This window comes from Leptopilina heterotoma, unplaced genomic scaffold, assembly GCF_015476425.1.
Source record: "Leptopilina heterotoma isolate Lh14 unplaced genomic scaffold, ASM1547642v1 Lhet_19, whole genome shotgun sequence".
NCBI classification, from domain to species: Eukaryota; Metazoa; Arthropoda; class Insecta; order Hymenoptera; family Figitidae; genus Leptopilina; species Leptopilina heterotoma.
The window spans coordinates 62,549-81,117 of record NW_025110908.1 but is presented as its reverse complement, the minus strand read 5'-3'; the positions used below and the strand labels follow the sequence as shown (position 1 = coordinate 81,117).

The 18,569-nt window shown below is 22.7% G+C and overlaps 1 protein-coding gene across 6 annotated transcripts in view; it reads left to right on the top strand.

Annotated features, from left to right (window-relative positions):
• LOC122500564 (protein bric-a-brac 1) overlaps positions 1-18,502 on the top strand; it is a 111,033-nt gene extending 92,531 nt beyond the window's left edge. For 3 of the 6 annotated variants that reach the window (XM_043609554.1, XM_043609555.1, XM_043609551.1), the window contains exons 4-9: positions 687-947; positions 7,573-7,693; positions 12,352-12,507; positions 13,005-13,346; positions 15,670-16,120; positions 16,467-18,502. In XM_043609554.1, the coding sequence (XP_043465489.1) occupies positions 687-947; positions 7,573-7,693; positions 12,352-12,507; positions 13,005-13,346; positions 15,670-16,120; positions 16,467-16,677 (1,542 nt within the window). In that variant the 3' untranslated portion in view covers positions 16,678-18,502. Of the gene's footprint in view, positions 1-686; positions 948-7,572; positions 7,694-10,712; positions 11,864-12,351; positions 12,508-13,004; positions 13,347-15,669; positions 16,121-16,466 lie in introns of those variants that run through there. The other 3 variants (XM_043609552.1, XM_043609553.1, XM_043609556.1) reach the window with 3 other exon arrangements.
• Positions 18,503-18,569: the final 67 nt, after the last annotated feature.

Genomic DNA, 18,569 nt, shown 5'->3' with positions numbered 1-18,569 from the left:
TGGAAATAATTGAAATTTCTTCAAATTCTGTAAAGAACAATTGCATTTTCTTGAAATTTAAAAATAATAGTTAAATTTTTAAATAAATAGATTTCTAAAAAGTAATTGAAAATTGGTAAAATATAATTGAAAATTCTAGAAAAGAAAATTAAATTTTCTTGAAGTTTAAAAATAATTGAATTTAAAAAAAAAATATATTTGTAAACATGAAGTAATTACAAAATTAGTAAAAAAATAATTGAAATTTCTTAAAATTCAACTAAAAAAAATTAAATTTTCTAGCAAGTTTAAAGATAATTGAAAATTTAAATAAATATATTTGTAAACAATTAATTTAAAATTATAGTAAAATAATTGAAATTTTCTTAAAATTCTACTAAAAAGAATTGAATTTTCTTAAAATTTAAAGATAATTGAAATTTTAAATAAATATGTAAATTTCTGAAAAGTAATTGAAAATTGGTAAAATAATTGAAATTTGTTAAAATTCTACTTAAAAGAATTGAATTTTTTTTTAATGAATTTTCTTGAAATTGAATAAAACAAAAGTTGAAGCAAAAATGAATGAAATAAAACTCGAATGGAAATATTAAATAATAATATGAAAATAATCTACTCAATATAATTAAAAAGCCAATCGAAATATAGTAGTGAATATAAAGTGGATGTTTTTTTGCTTGTTTCAGTCCTTACTGAAGACGGCTGATCAGCTGAAAATCAAGGGCCTCTGTGAGGTCCCAGAGAGCAGAGAGGGACCGCCTTCGGTTAGCCTCAGCTCGCCACCGCGAGAATCCAGCACCACCAGACTAAACTATACAAAGCTAAAGAGGCATCATCCGAGGTACAAGAGGCCAAGAACCACTTTCGAGACTCGCAACTCGGATTCCAGGCATCAAGACTTGTACAAGGAGGAGGACGCAGAAGGAGATTTTGAGCGCGACAAAGAGGTTTGACTTTGGCTTTGGCTTTAGCTTTGGCATCTACCATCTACTTGATATCTCTGTGAATAGCGACCCAGCAATACTGCAATAATTGCGAGAGAGGCTTAGCTTTTACATTTTTTTATTCAATTCCATCTTTATTATTATAATCCCAAAAGATTAGAAGTTTTCCTTTTTATCGCCTTTCGCATTTTAAATAGAAACCGAATTTTTAAACGCATAAGAAAAATTTTAATAATAAAGATTCTCTATACTAAATAATTTAAACCGAGACTTGAACTTTTTATAAATTTTACATCTCTCTCTCTCTCTATATATATATATTTTTTTCCCTCTGAACTTGAATTAATAAAAATGTTTACTAAATTTCAATATTTAGTGAATCACTTTCTGCTTTTGAATTAATAAATTTTACTAATAAATAGTAATTTCTACTAATTTATTAATAAAATTTAATTACAATTTTCACAAAAAGATGGACTTCAAAAGGTTTCAATTTGAAATAATATAAAATTAATATCAAATTTATATATAAATATAAATTTTTTAATACTTAATTAAATATTTTAAAGAACTTCGATTTTTGAAACATTTTAAGAATTCAAATTCTTCTGAAATTAAACTTAAACTTTTTAATACATATTTAATTAATTTTTAAAAATAATGGATTTCGAGAAGAATTTTTGTCTAAAACACTAAAAAAAAAATTGAAGTTTGGAGAATTTACAAATATTATTGCAGAAATTCAATTATTTTCAAGAGTAATAAAATTCTTCTAAAAAATTCAATTATATTGAAAAATTTACAAAAATTTTCGTCAAAATTTCAATTACCTTATTTAGAAATAATAAAATACTTTCCCGAAATTCAATTATTTACAAAGTTTTAATTAAAGTCTTGGCAAAATTTCAATTATTTAAAAAAAATTCTCCTCATTTCTATGCGATATTTAATAACTTCTAATATAATGAAATTTTCCAAAAGAATTAAATTATTTCAAAAAAGTTTTCTTCGCAAATATTTAATTATTTTAATAAATATAGTAAAAATTTCACAGAAATTCAATTTTTTACAAATTTTTTTGCAATAATTCAATGACTTTAATAAATAATAAAATTTTTTACAATTATTCGATTCTTTTCATAAATAGTAAAAATTTCACAGAAATTCAATTATTTACAAATTTTTTTATAAACTTCTTTCGCGATAATTAAATAATTTTCATAAATAGTAAAAATTTCCCAGAAATTCAATTATTTAAAAATTTTTTTATAAACTTCTTTCCCAATAATTCAATTATTTTCATAAATAGTAAAAATTTCACAGAAATTTAATTTTTTATAAATTTCTATGCAATAATTCAATAACTTTAATAAATAATAAATTTTTTTACAATAATTATTCGATTCTTTTTATAAATAGTGAAAATTTCACAGAAATTCAATTATTTACAAATTTTTTTATAAACTTCTTCGCAATAGTTCAATTATTATTTCATAATTAATAAAATTCTTTGTATAAATTCAATTATTTTCATAAATAATAAAACTTATCGCTGAATTTCAATTTTAAATACAATTTTAATCGAATTCCTCGAAAAATGTAAATATGAAAAATTTTATTAAACTTCATTAAAAGAATTCAATTGTTTTAAAATTTATTGACAAACTTCTTTATGAGAATTCAGTTTTAAGTAACATTCAATTATTCAATAAATTATTTATTTTTGTATTTAAAATTTAAAATAATTAAATTCTCGTAGATTTTTAATACAAAAATTTTGATGAATTCATCGAAAAATGCAGTTATTCTTTAAAATTTGATTTTAATTCTTTGAGAGAATTCAATTATTTTATAAAATTTTAATATTATTTGTTTATTAGAATTTATTAATTATATTTTCAATACATTATCAATTATATATTTCTTAAAAGAATTAAATTTTTTTCAAAAATTTTATTTTTCAATTAAGAATTGAATTTTAAGAATTATTCAATTATTCAATGTAAATTATGCATTTTTGTATGTTAATAATTGAATTCTCGTAGAATTTTCTAATAAAAATATTAATTTAAAATTGAATTTCAGTTAAAATTTTAGTTCATCTTTGTAATTATTATAAAACATGAAGAAATTGTTCACTCCGAGTCGAAGACTCGGAGTTAACTATTTCTTCATGTTTCATAATAAATAATATCCTTAAAAGTTGTTGAATTTTAATTTTTTTAATTTAAATTCCAATAAAAATAAATTTTAATTCAAATTCAAAAAGGTTCGAATTGGAATGTTTTGAAGAATTTTAATTCCTATGGAATAATAATGATGCGATTGAATATTTATTCAAAAATGAAGTTTTTGGTGTTTTCGAATAATTTTCCAATTAAATAAATTTGTAAATAAATGTTCAATTTTTTATTACAATCATACTTTAAATACGGAAAGATTAATTTGGATTTTAATAATATTTTTCATAAAGTATTTTGTATTAGAAAGCATTGTCTTTTTAGAATTTTATAAAATTTTGAAAATTTGTATAAACTATAAACACAGCTAAAAGAATTAAGCCATAAAAATTGTGAGAAGGAAATAAGTATCGTTTCTACAATAAGTGACAAACCCCGCGCTGGAACGGACAAGTAGTAGTGGCAGTCACAAGCGAGACATGCGCAATGTCTCACGTGACGGCCACTACTACTTACGAATACTATACTATGCACTCCAAGCGGCATGGACGGAGTTTTCACTCGTATTTATCTGAAACTGTGAATTTATTTTTCCATAAAAAGTTGCAATATTCGAAAAAAAAATGTCAGAGTACTTTAATAGACATTTTTTCTTTCTTAAATTAATAGGTAAAATCGTAAGAATTTTTTATGGCAATAAATAATAAACATAACCTTAAAATAAAACTTCAATAAAAAAAATATATTATTATAGGTACTCTCTAAATCTGAAATATTATTAGAAAACAACTATTTCAGTAGTTTAAATAAAATTCTTCAAAAACTTCTTTCCAAAATAATATAATTTAATTTTTAATATAATATAATAATGTAATTATAATAATTTAAAAAAAATATATAATAATTCTTTTCAAAATAAAATTCTCGGAAAAAATTTAATTATTTTTGCATAAATAACAAAATTCTTCTCAGGAATTCAATTATATGAAAAAAAAATTTAATAACATACTTGGCAAGAGTATAAATGCATTATATCTTCATAATGCATTTATTTTTAGCAATTCAATTATTTTCAAAAATTTTAATGAAATTCTTCGCAAAAATTCAACTATTTTCATAAATAGCAAAACTTTTATTATTATTCATTAATGTTAATTATTATTCAATAAATTATTTATTTTTGTATGTAAATAATTGAATTCTCTTAAAATTTTCAACAGAAAAATTGAATTTCAGTTAAAATTTTAGTTAAATTTTGTTAATATTAAAAAATTTCAATAGAATTTCTTTGAATGCAATTTTAATTAAATTCTTCGTGAGATTTTAATAATTAAAATACTTGGCAAAAATTGTAATAAAATAATTCTAATTTTTAAAAAAAATTCCATTTTTCATTTTTATTAAAGTAGTAAATTATTTATTTAAATAATAAATTAAATTAAAGAAATTTTTTTCTTAATATAATTTTTACGAATAGTAATAGGTATAAAAATTTTACAAAAATTCACAATTCACAAAAAAATAGTTTTATAATTATGTTTAAAAAAATAATTTATCAAATTTTTGTAAATTGTTCTTAAAATATAAATATAAATAAAACAACACAAATTAAAGTTTTAAATGATTGAATTGGAAATTATAATAAAAATAAAAAATTTATTTTGTTTAAACTTTGGAAAAATTAATTTTGATTTAATTTAACCTAATTAAAAATAAGATAAATTACAAAATTCAAAAGATTGAAAACAACTATAATTCAGGAGTTTTATTATCAAATTCTTAAAAACAATTCAATTATATTTTCGAAATATAAAATTCTCGACAAAAGTTCAATTACTTTCGCATAAATAAAAAAATTCTTCGTAGGAATTCAATTATTTAGAAAAGAAAAATTTAATAACACACTTGGCAAGAATTCAATTATCTTCATAATGCAATTATTTTTAGCAAATTCAATTATTTTCAAAAATTTTAATGAAATTCTTCGCAAAAATTAAACTATTTTCATAAATAACAAAACTCTTCAAAAATTTTAATAGAATTTCTGTGGAAGAATTTCATTATATTTTGAATGCAATTCTATAATTAAATTCTTCCTAAGAATTTGATAATTAAAATACTTGGGAAAAATTGTATAATAAAATAATTCTAATTTAAAAAAAAAATTCCGTCTCTCATTTTTATTAAATTAATAAATTATTTATTTAAATTACTAAGTAAACAAATTTTTTTTCTCAATATGATTAAATTTTTTAAAATTGTTCCTAAAATATAAATATAAATGTATAACAAAAAAAAATTGAAGTTTCAAACGATTGAATAAATTGTAAATTATAATGAAAAATAAAAATTAGATTAAATTTTTTGAAATTGTTCCTAAAATATAAATATAAATGTATAACAAAAAAAAATTGAAGTTTGAAACGATTGAATTGTAAATTATAATGAAAAATAAAAATTAGATTAAATTTTTTGAAATTGTTCCTAAAATATAAATATAAATGAATAACAAAAAAAATTGAAGTTTGAAACGATTGAATTGTAAATTATAATGAAAAATAAAAATTAGATTAAATTTTTTGAAATTGTTCCTAAAATATAAATATAAATGAATGACAAAAAAAAATTGAAGCTGCAAACAATTGAATTGGAAATTATAATGAAGAATAAAAATTTGTTTAATGTTTGGAAAAATTGAAATTCAAATGAAATGAATTTTGAATCGAATTGAAAATAAAATAAATTCAATACTATATTTTGAATGCAATTCTAATTAAATTTTTCGTGAGAATTTAATAATTGAACTACTTGTCAAAAAAACGTTATTTGTCATTTTTATTAAAATAATAAATTATTTATTTAAATTATTAAGTAAAAAAATTTTTGTCTTAATATATGATTTTTATGAATAAAAAAGTATAAAAATTTTACAAAAATTTACAATTCACAAATGTCTAGTTTCAAATTATGTTTAAAATAATAATTTATCAAATTTTTTAAAATTGTTCCTAAAATATTAATAAATAGGGGAACATAGTCTAGGTCGGCCACCTTTTTGACTTTTGTTTATAACTTTTTTTTAAAAATGAATTTGGACAATTGAAGTATATGGTTGGAAAGTCCTGTTTAATAGGAACATTTTTTCTGTACAAAGTAAATTGACAGGTTTAAAAATGAAAAAGTTATAAAGATTTTAAAAAAAAAAAATTTGTAGTCCAGGTTGGCCATTACAGTCAAGGTCGGCCATGTTTAAAATTCAAAGGGCATTAATCGTTAAAAAATAAAATAACATGTTTGGAGTTACGGAAAATTGATTCTTTATTGTTTACAGTTTGTAACTTAATGAAATAACAAAATAATAACAATAAACAATATAAAAAAATAAATATAAATAAAAAAAAGTTTTGCACTAAAATATTAATAAAATTAAATAAAAATATTAATAAGATGATCAATTATATTATGAGTTATACAGAATTGCAGTTTTTGCAAATGAAGTAGCTCGTCCTCAACTTTGTGCATTTTAAACACATAGTGGCCGACCTTGACAGTAAGTAACATTACCGAATTGTTGTAAACAAAAAGAAATACGTTTCGGGATTCGATTTTTTACTTTGTTTTCCTTTCAACCATGAGTCCCACAAATTTTCTGCATACTTGCCTTGACGATTCAATTTGTTTTTTATCTTTTATTAATGGTTTTTCACATTATGCACAAAACTTTTTTTGAGCTTTTTTTGTACCGACGTCACAGAAAACACAATTTTCGATTTTCCGAAAATGTAATTGAACAAAAAGTTAGGTTTCACTAAGACAAGCTTCGACAAAAATGCGCGTAGGTGGCGCTAGTGAACTTGACAAAAAAACGCGAGTGGCCTACCTAGACAGTAGGCCAACCTTGACTACATTCCCCTATAAATAAATAACCAGAAAAGTTGAAGTTTCAAATGATTGAATTGGAAATTATAATTAAAATTAAAAATTTCTGTTTAAAAAGTATTATTTTAATAAGAAAATATTGAAAAAATTTTTATATTTTCTGTTTAAAGTTTGGAAAAATAAATTTTGAACCTAATTAAAAATGAGATAAATTCAAAAATTCAAAAGAGTGAAAATTCGTTCGTTTATTAAATATAATTTAATAAACAAAATTTTGGCTCTAATTATAATCAAAAGTGATTAATTCAGATTTAGAGAGTAGATTTTTTTCGATATAAATAAATAAAAATATCATGAGAGATGTAAAATAAGAGGGAAAAAAAAATATTTAAAAAAAAGAGAGAAAGAGAGAGAGAGGGATAAAAAGAAATTGGGTGTTAGAAAAGTAACGATAGCTATAGAGAAGGGAAAAGTAGACAGAATTCAGTCGTTACACCGACATATAACGGTGGCAAAACGGCTCCTCACTTTAGACTCGAAAGCTAAATTTGGACCGGATGTTCCCGCAGAATCACAGGGACTGTTGGCAGACCGAAGATGAGGAGTGTGCGGAGGTTGCATCAGCAGTAGTCCTGGAATCCTGCCAACGCGACAATAACAACGGTAACAGTACTACAAACAACAACAACGGTAAGTCGATCATCCAGGTTATTTGCGCCCCACAACTGGAAACTTCTTTTTCATAATTCATACTTTTTTTTTATTTTCATACTTTTTTTTTACTATGTCAAAATCAAAACAAGTCTTATATTTCGATATACACTTTCCCTTAAAAATCACTTTCTTATATACTCAGCAACCGAAAATATTGTCTTTTTTATTTTCAATTCAACTTATTTCGTTTTTTTTTTTGTTTTATCAAAGTTCTGAAAAGTGTGAGCCATTCACTATTAAGATTAAAGCCCAAAGCAGAATAAAAATATGTAATAGAAAAAGACAAAAATATCTTCTGTGTTATTTATGCGACCCGTTTCCGTTTTTATTCTGCTCTGGGCTTTAAACGACAGATTTTCAATGTCAGCAATTAACAAATTATTTCGGTTCTTAATTATTAATTTATATTTTCCAGTTTTAATGATATTAACAAAACCCTTAAATTTTCTTTATTTTTTTTTTGCGTAATTTTATAATAATTTATTGTAAAAAATTAATATAAGAAAAATAAAACACACTTAGTATTTAATAACAAGAGAAAATGTATATAACTAAGGTAAGTACAAGTTTTTTTTTATTGACAAATATAAAAGCTAAAAAAATAAAAAATAAATAAAATAGAAAAATTCCTAGAAAAAAAATATGGTGATTATTGAAAAAAAATAATTGTACAGGGTTGACACCAGGTTATGAAATTCAAGGAAAAGTCAGAGAAAGTGGAATTGGTCAGGAAAATCAAGGAAATTTTTTTAGAAAATTTTCCTCAATTTAATGATTTTCAATATCTACTATTTTAATAAAATTTGTCAAAAGAATTCAATTATTTAAAAAATTTCAAAGAAATTTTATTATTTACAAATTTTTGGATAAATTTCTTCGCTTTACTTTAATTATCGTTATAAATAATAAGTTTTTATACAGAAATTCAATTATTTTCATAAATAATAAAACTCATTGCAAAATTTCAATTATTTTTAATGCAATTTTAATCGAATTTCTCAAAAAATGGAATTATTTTCTTAAAAACTTTATTGAAATTCGTCGAAAGAATTCAATTATTTGTAAATTTGTTGATAAAATTTTTTATAAGAATTCCATTTTGTAAAACATTCAATAATTATTCAATAAATTATTTATTTTTGTATTTAAATAATTAAATTCACGTAGTATTTTTTGAAAAAAATTTATGTAAAAATGAATTACCAAATAATCGATTTATTATTTATGAAAATAATTCACTTCTTGCAATTATTATAATTTTATAATAATAACACTCTGTTTCAATTACTTAGAATAAAAAATTAAATTACTTCTTCGAAAAATGCAATTATTCTTTAAAATTGAAATAAAATTCTACGAAAAAATTCAATTATTTTCATAAATAATAAAATTCGACGAAGGAATTTAATTATTTTTAAAGCAATTTTAAATAAATTACTCAAAAAATGCAATTATTCGTAAAAATTTTATTAAAATTCGTGCGGTAAAAATTGAATTATTTTTATAAATAATAAAATTCTTTTGAGCAATTCAATTATTATAAAAAATTTTAATTGCAATTTTCTCATGAATTCAATTTTTTTTATAAACAGTAAAATTCTTAGGAATTTATTTATTCTTAAAAATTTTAATAAAATTTCTTGCAAGAATGCAATTATTTTCATAAATAATTAAACTCATCATATTTCAATTTTTTTAATACAATTTTAAAAGAATTCCTCAAAAGCTGCAATTTTTAATATTTTTATTAAAATTCATTACAAAAATTTAATTATTTTAATAAATAACAAAACTCATCGCATGATTTCAATTATTTTTACTGCAATTCTAAATGAATTCCTCGAAAAATGCAATTATTCTTATAATTGTTATTAAAATTTATTTCTAGAAATGAATTATTTTTAATAAGTAAAATTTGAAATAAAGTCTCCGAAAAATGCAAATATTTTAAAAAAATTTTATTAAAAATTCTTCAAAAGATTTCAATTATTTAAAAAAATGTTAATTTAGTTTGTTTATTAGAGTTTAATAATTATTTTCAATACATTTTCAATTATATTTCTTGAAGGAATTTAATAATTTTCAAAAATTGTATTGAAATTCTTTGTAACAATGCAATTATTTTCATAAATATTAATAAAGGTCTTTATAAGAATTGAATTTTAAGAAATATTCAATTATTCAATAAATTATTTATTTTTGTATTTAAATAATTGAATTTTCATTTTATTTTAGAATTTTGTAATAAAAATTGATTTAAAATTGAATTTCAGTTAAAGTTTTAGATAATAATTGAATATTAAAAATAATGCAGCGTGAATTTTTATAGAAATAATTGAATTTTCAAAAGGTTTCAAATTAAAATCTTTGAAAATTTGAATTTTTCACACTTTTAACTCTAACAATTGTAGAAATAAATTTTTTTTTAAAATAGAAAAAACAGTCATTTTTAATTATTATAAAATATAAAGAAATTGATAACTCCGAGTCGAAGACTCGGAGTTATCGATTTCTTCATGTTTTACAATAAAATATTTTTATAAGTTTTTAATTTTAAAAAGGTTTGAATTTGAATCTTTTGAAGAATTTTAATTCCTATATGGAAAAATAATAATTAAATATTTATTCAAAAATGAAGTTATTGATGTTTTCGAATAATTTTTCAATTAAAGGAATTCAGGGAAAAGTCAGGGAAGAACAAAATTTAATTTTTTGTGGCAACCCTGTTGTTAGAATTATTATTTATTGCAAAATGCAAATTTTAAACTCTTTTTCCCATTAATTTAAATATTCGCAAAAAATGTAAAAAATTACTAAAAGTTCTTAAATATATAAAGGTTTAGAAAAAATTTCCCATTGGAAATGTTTTTTTTTTCGTTTAAAAAAAGTAAAAATTGAATTTTCTGCAATTTTTAAATTTATAATCCGAAACTTTAGAAAATTGGCAACACTGATCCGCGCATCTCGTTTCGCGTTAGGTTGGTTTTTTTTGCTCGAGGAGAGCGTAACTTTAGGTTAGTTTTCCTCCGTTTGCTTCGCTTGACGCGGGCATCAACAACATGATTATTATTCTAACAAAAAATGAGTACAACAAGTGGAAATTAGTTAATTGTTGAAGAAAAAAGAAATACGCGTCCGTTTAATGGTGAACTTAACAATTGTAACGAACAACCTTGAAGACAAATAAATGCCGAAAAATGCAAATGGAGTACGCGAGCAGCCTCCATGAATTTTGTTTTCAATCCGAAGCCTAAAGACAGGAAAAGAATATTAAACGTGTTCAATTTGTGTTGCGCGAAATAAAAGAACAAAACGAAATTTTTATAAAATGCAATTTTATACCATTTTCAAGTAAAAAGGGAGAAATTTTCCATAAAAAGTAAGGTTATGAAGTATTTGTTTCGTGCCGACAATAAAGGAGTGTATCCAATCAATTTTAAAAACTAAAAAAAATCTATATAAAATAAAATAAATAAAAAATAAATTTTTTTAAAAATTAATTTTTATAAGAATGTAAATAAAATCAATGAACGACAATGATTAACACCTATAAGGATTTATTAACATCGGAAACTGCATTGAAGGAAGATTCAAAAATTCAACGTAGTCGAAGTGGAAAGAGAAAATTTTGTTCATTAGATAATTCATTTGAAAATAATTCATTTCTCTTCAACGAAGACTATGATCATATAACACTTCAACTTCAAGAGACAAATTCATTTTTCGGTATGACAAATATTAATAGGCCATTCACATTGGTAAAGCGTGAAAAAATAATGAAAGAAGAACTTGAGGAATTTGATAATTATCGGGAATTGACAAAATTAGATTTCAAATATGAACCACGATCAGATGTTGAGCAAGAATTTAAATATGTGGACAATGACTTTCATGAATCGCAAATCGATAATTCTCTATCATCCAGTTCTTTAGAAAGTTATCCCACACTCGTGAAAAATGATAATATTCAATTAAAAGAAGAACTCGAGGAATTTGAAAATTATCGTGAATTAACAAAATTAGATTTCAAATATGAACCCCGTGTTAACAACAAGCAAAATATTAAATATGAATCAACGAGTACAAATACATATTTTACAAATGTTGAAAATTCATTGTCATCAAATTCTTTGGAAACATTTCAGGGTAATTTTTTATTCAAAAAATTTGTTTTTTTGTTTTCTTTTTAAAAAGATAAATTAATATTTATTTTAATTATAAATATTTGTTCTAAATATTTATTTGTTACAAATATTTATAGAAGTTATAAATATTCTTTTGTTACAAACATTTATAGAAGTTATAAATATTCATTTGTTACAAATATTTATAGAAGTTATAAATATTCATTTGTTACAAATATTTATAGAAGTTATAAATATTCATTTGTTACAAATATTTATAGAAGTTATAAATATTCATTTGTTACAAATATTTATAGAAGTTATAAATATTAATTTGTCATAAATACTCATTTTTTATAAATATTTATAATTATAGATTGTTAGATTGATTATGGTGAAGATTTATTTTTATTTATTATTGAGAAAATATTTGGCAAACAAGTTCCAGATGTGGGGCGAAATAAAAATTAATATTAGATATGAGCCGAATGTTTACACTTTTAATAAAAGGTGACATGTTCTGTCACACAGGTTTAGGTCATTACGGACATCATCCAGATCCTGGTGAAGTGGATTTACCTCCGGAGACACAGCCAACACCACCTAGTGCAACCCTCGTCGGTACAACAATCACACATCTCAGGGATTCAGACCATCAATCAGCAGGTAGATATTTTGTCAATTTTTAAATTTTTTGTTATTATTATTTTGTTTTTTTTTATCGGAAAAAATTGTTCGGAACTGAGCAAACAATAGAGGAAAAAAGAGAGCAGTCAGTAACTCATTAGTCCGGGAGGGAATCAAAATAATTGGCCTAATCGGGCTTAACTACTTGTGATTAGATTTGCGCTACTCTGTTCGTTCCTCTGCCCACGCAGCCTCATTTAGCATCTGCAAGCAATAGAAATTAGTGTTTACCGGAGCTTTTCATTGGTCTTGAGAGTCCAGGTAGTGAATGCGGTGTTAACAATTTTTTATTAGTGACCCAATTTTCCCTTTGTTTAGTAGAAAAAATAATCGAAAAATTTGCGAGACCTGAATTTTGTTTTCAGTTCTGATTGATTTTTTTGCTCGTTTTTTTTTTTTTGAAGAAATTAAATAATAAAATAATAATTTTTGCAGTAATAAAAATAATGACTGAAAAATTTTTTTCTGTTTTTAAGCAGAGATCCAAAATTGCGACAGTGTGAAGATAAAATTCGAGACCTTACACACAATGGATTCGTCGGACACAATAGACATCGACAGTCATATGTCAGACAGAGCGAGTGTGAGTTCGAAAAATGCGGGCGACAACGATAATATGATGATGATAACACCCGAACTCCTTGGTCTTATGCCTTCTGGAAACTCCGTCCATTCGGATTCTGGGGAGAATAATTCTAGAGGTCATTCGGGTCAATCGGGATCTCATCATCATGGATCGAAATCATGGACGCAGGAAGATATGGATGCGGCTCTTGATGCTTTGAGGAATCATGACATGAGTCTGACAAAGGCATCCGGTAAATGGATTATTCATAATATTTTGTTGTCTACTTCGTATATTTTCCAGGTTTCGTACTCGTCTACTAAAATTTACTGTTTACTACTTTTTTTTACAGTTTGTTACTACTTGGATACCTTTTTTAGATTTTTTTTTTTATTTCTTTTATTTATCTTTATTTATTTATATTTTTTATATTTATTCATATGTATTTATATTTATTTATATTTATCTATATTTATATTTGTCACACTAAAAGTTGCTTTTTTCTTTTCTTTTTGAGAATTTGCACAACTTTAAATTTAAACTCGTTAAAATAGTTGGAATAAAGAAATTATCCTTTAAAAATTTTAATAGAATTCTTAGAAACAATTCAACAGATTTTAAAAAATTTCTTTCAAATGATTCAATTATTTGCAAAAAAATTTGTCGAAATTCAATTATTTTTAATACCTAATATTTTAATGAAAAATTTCACAAAATAATTCAATTGTGAAAAAATTTTTTTTTATAAAATTCTTTGCAAAAATTTAACTGTTTCCATAAATAATACAACTTTTGCAGGAATTCAATTATTTTCAAAAATTTTCCTCCATTCAATGATTTTCAATATCTACTATTTTAATAAAATTTGTCAAAAGAATTCAATTATTTAAAAATTTCAAAGAAATTCTATAATTTACAAATTTTTGATAAATTTCTTCGCAATAATTTAATTATTGTTATAAATAATAAAATTCATCTCATGATTTCAATTATTTTTAAAAATTTAAATAAAATTCTACAGAAGAATTTTATTTTCAAAAATTTAATTACCACATTTTTAGTAATATTTTAATTATTTTTTCATAAAAAAAAAAATTTTCACAAGATTTAAATTATTTTAAATAAATTTCTGGAAAAAATCAATTTTTAAAATTTTTATTAAAATTCATTGTAAGAATTAAAGAATTAAGAATTGAATTATTTTAATAATTAATAAAATTCTTTTTTGAAATACAATTATTTTTAAAATTTTTTATAAAATTCGTTAATTGAAATCAATTATTTTTATAAATGTTAATATTATTGAGAATTCAATTATTTTTAAAAAAATTTATACAATTTGGTTAAACAATTCAATTATTTTTGTAAATAATAAAATTCTTGGAAGGAATCCAATTATTTTTTAAAATTTTAATTCCATTCTTCGCAAGAATTCAATTATTTTTAATCAATTTTAGCCGAATTCCTTAAAAAATGCAATTATTCTTAAAATTTTTATTAAAATTAATTGTAAGAATTCAATTATTTTTATTACAATTTTAAATAAATTTCTCGGAAAATGCAATTATTTTTAAAAATTTTATTAAAATTCTTCGAAAAAATTCACTTGTTTTAAAAAAATGTAAATAATATATTTTGTTTATTAGAATATAGTAATTATTTTCCATACATTTTAAATTATATTTCTTAAAAGAATTTTTTTTTTTAATTTTTGTAACAATGCAATTTATTAAATTTTGATAAAGGTCTTTATAAGAATCGAATTTTAAGAAATATTTCATTATTCAATAAATTATTTATTTTTGTATTTAAATAATTGAATTCTCGTAGAACTTTCTAATAAAAATTTATTTCAAAATGAATTTTGGTTAAAAATTTTTGATACCTAACAATTTAATTTTAGAAATTAAATAAATAAATAAAAATAAAAAAGAAAAATAATTTTTAATAATAATAATTTTTTTTTTGTAAATTTTTATAAATAATTAAATTTCAAATGATTTTTATATTAAATTCTTTAAAAATTCGAATTGTTGTACAACTGTAATTATATTTAAATTTTTATTTCGAAATTTATTCATTAAAGTTTTGAATAATTTTATTTAACAATTTCAACAAAAAATGATTCAATTTTGAAAGAATTATTATGTATTTTAATTTAGAAATTATGAAAAAATTGAGTCGTTTACTTGTTTACTGCGTTTTTCAGTCTTAAAGCTAATTTTTGCCACTTTTTTGAAATTATTATCGAGTACGAAGCCTTATTTTCTATTTTTCTTTTATTCTCTAGCTTTTATTCTTTCTCTTATTCTTCCTTTAATTCTTTCTTTTTGTCTTTCTCTTATTCTTTTTTTTAGTCTTTCTCTTATTCTTTCTTTAATTTTTTCTCTTATTCTTTCTTTAATTTTTTCTTTTATTCTTCCTTTAATTCTTTCTTTTATTTTATCTTTTAGTCTTTCTTTTAATGTTTTTTTTTAATTCCTTATTCTTACCTTCTTTTTCCCGATTTTTACTTCATTTTTGTTTCAAAATCCCTCAATTTTGATTTTCATTCACTTTGTTCTTTCTCTTTACAGCAACCTTTGGCATACCCTCGACCACTCTCTGGCAAAGAGCTCATCGCCTAGGAATCGACACTCCCAAGAAGGATGGACCAACAAAATCGTGGAGTGACGAGAGTCTGAATAACGCCCTCGAAGCCTTAAGAACTGGGACAATTTCTGCAAATAAGGCATCGAAAGCTTTTGGAATACCTTCTAGTACTTTGTATAAAATTGCCAGGCGAGAAGGTATCAGACTCGCGGCACCCTTCAATGCGAGCCCCACAACATGGTCACCGGCTGATCTCGACAGGGCATTGGAGGCAATCAGATCCGGTCAAACGTCAGTGCAGAGAGCGTCGACAGAATTTGGAATTCCAACCGGCACTCTTTACGGACGGTGCAAACGAGAGGGAATTGAACTCAGCAGGAGTAACCCCACTCCGTGGAGCGAGGACGCGATGACCGAGGCTCTTGAGGCTGTTAGGTAATTTTCAAAACAGTTTTTTACAAAATTCAAAGTCTATTTTTGCATTTGTAAACATTTGTAAACTATAGTTTACAAATGTTTACAAATGTAAAAATAGACTTTGAATTTTTAATTCACTAACTACTAGACTTTAATTTACTAAATTTACTAGTTTAATTAAGTAAATTAATTTAATTTACTAAACTTACAAGTTTAATTACCCAAATTAATTTAATTCACTAAATTTACTAGTTTAATTAACTAAATTAATTTAATTCACTAAATTTACTAGTTTAATTAACTAAAAATTACTATTTGTGACTATAATATGGACAATAAATTAAAATATAATTTCTTATTCCAGGCTGGGACACATGAGTATAAACCAAGCCGCAATTCACTACAATTTACCGTATTCGTCGTTATACGGACGTTTCAAAAGAGGTAAATACGAAGATCCAGTAGTCAACGAAATGTCACAAGACGGTAGCAGTCCACATTATCATCATCATCAAAGTCCAAGTCAAAATCATTCTTCTTCTCTTCCGGATCAAATGCCCTACCAGGGTAGCTGAAATTTACCTCTTTATTAGGTTATTTATAACTTAGTTCACTTCACGTTTCGAATTCATCGTCAAGAATTCGTCACTGACTTAAAACTGAAATCAACACAAAGGAAGAAGAAGGCAAGCGAGCAAAGATCAATTACGTATTTGAATCAAAGATTCACACTAATAAAAAAGAAAAGATCTTGCAGTATTAAAGACGAACCAAGAGAAGCGCACATTATTGTATATTCTATCATTTTCATCTGCGGGTCATTTTGGAGCTATAATGTGAAATTTAATTATAGGCAAATATTTATTAAGAACAGGCTCCTCTTTCTCTCACTTTCTCTCGAGACATTTTTCATATTTCAAGCAAACAATTCTTAACTACTGTTCCATATTCCTTTTTGCAGAATAATTTTATTTATCAAAAACATTTTATGAAAAATATCTAGTTTACTGTTTAATTACAATTATTCTCCAAACTTAAGTCGCATATAAATGACAAACAAAAAAAAAATTACTATTGAAAATTGCATACGTAAGGGAACCAAGTGACCATTAGGATAAGACGCGATAGTGTATCTTTTCACCATGAGTATTAATCGACTTTTCTAAAAAGAAAATTTTTGTTTAAAACAAAATGTATGCGTAGATTGTTCTTATGTTCCGAACGATTACATTTTAGTATTGTGGATTGGTAAACTAGGTATAAGAAAAATTAAAACTTTTTTATAAATTAATGTCAGAAAACTTTTTAATGGCATTGAAAACTAATGTATAATACTTCTTGTGTGATTTAAAACAAAAAATTTACTAGACTTTAGTTCATGAACAAAGTTTGTTTCTATATTATAATATGCTTATTGTACTGCGAAATTTTATATAACTAGTTCTGTTTGTAAATATTTAGAAGTTTTTTTTACTAAAATTATATATGTACAGTTCGTTTAATAATTTTATGGCTGTCTATTGATTATAAGTATTTTTTTTTAATTTCTTAATTTTCATTTATAATACAAAAAAAAGAGGGGAAGAGCTAAATTTTAAAAAATCAAGCTTAAAATTCCCCTTGAAAAATTATCTTATAGGACATTAAATTATCGTGACTTTTGAATTAAAATTATTTTTTTAAGACTGAAGTATTTATTCTTTGATTCATGGTGAATGGCGTACTAGAGCCTTATCATATAAAAAAAATTATTGTAGTCTTATTTGTCTTTAATGCGATGTATTTTAGTAATTTAAAATCAAAGGACAGTTTCAATTATTGCTGAATATGAAATAATTATAAATACAAAAAAATGAAAAACGTATTAATCAAAAAAAAAAAATTAAGTCTACAAAATTATGTCCTATTTTTTCAATAAGTGATAAATGCCAGAAAACCAAAAGGTTTTAAGTTCGCTCATAAATATATATAATAGAGAAGAAAAAAAAAAGAAATATTTCTTTTACGAATTCTTTTATCATACAGAAAAAAAATATACTTACATGAATGAACAGTTTATTTTATTGTTCATTGTAGAATGGACTGAGTAGGGTACGATAATATTAATAAGTGATTGTTTTTGGAATTAGATAATAAATCGGCTGATGAGCAGTATGTGTTTCATTATTAATGAAAGATTTTTTTGTTAATAATTTTCCAAAAAAAAAGAGAAAATTTGGAAATCTTTTTTTTATTTCGCTGCTCAATTGCCAACGCGTATAAATACGTCATACACACTATTAATTTATCATACCAACAAAACTACTACATCACCTAAAAAGTATATAAAATATAAATACATATTACCTATAAATATATGTACAGTTTATATATTTTAAATTAAAAATTAATGCAACTGTATTTTGTCGTGTTTTCTTTTTTAAAAATACTTCATTTTTCCCTAGGTTAAATATTTTTATGAAAATTA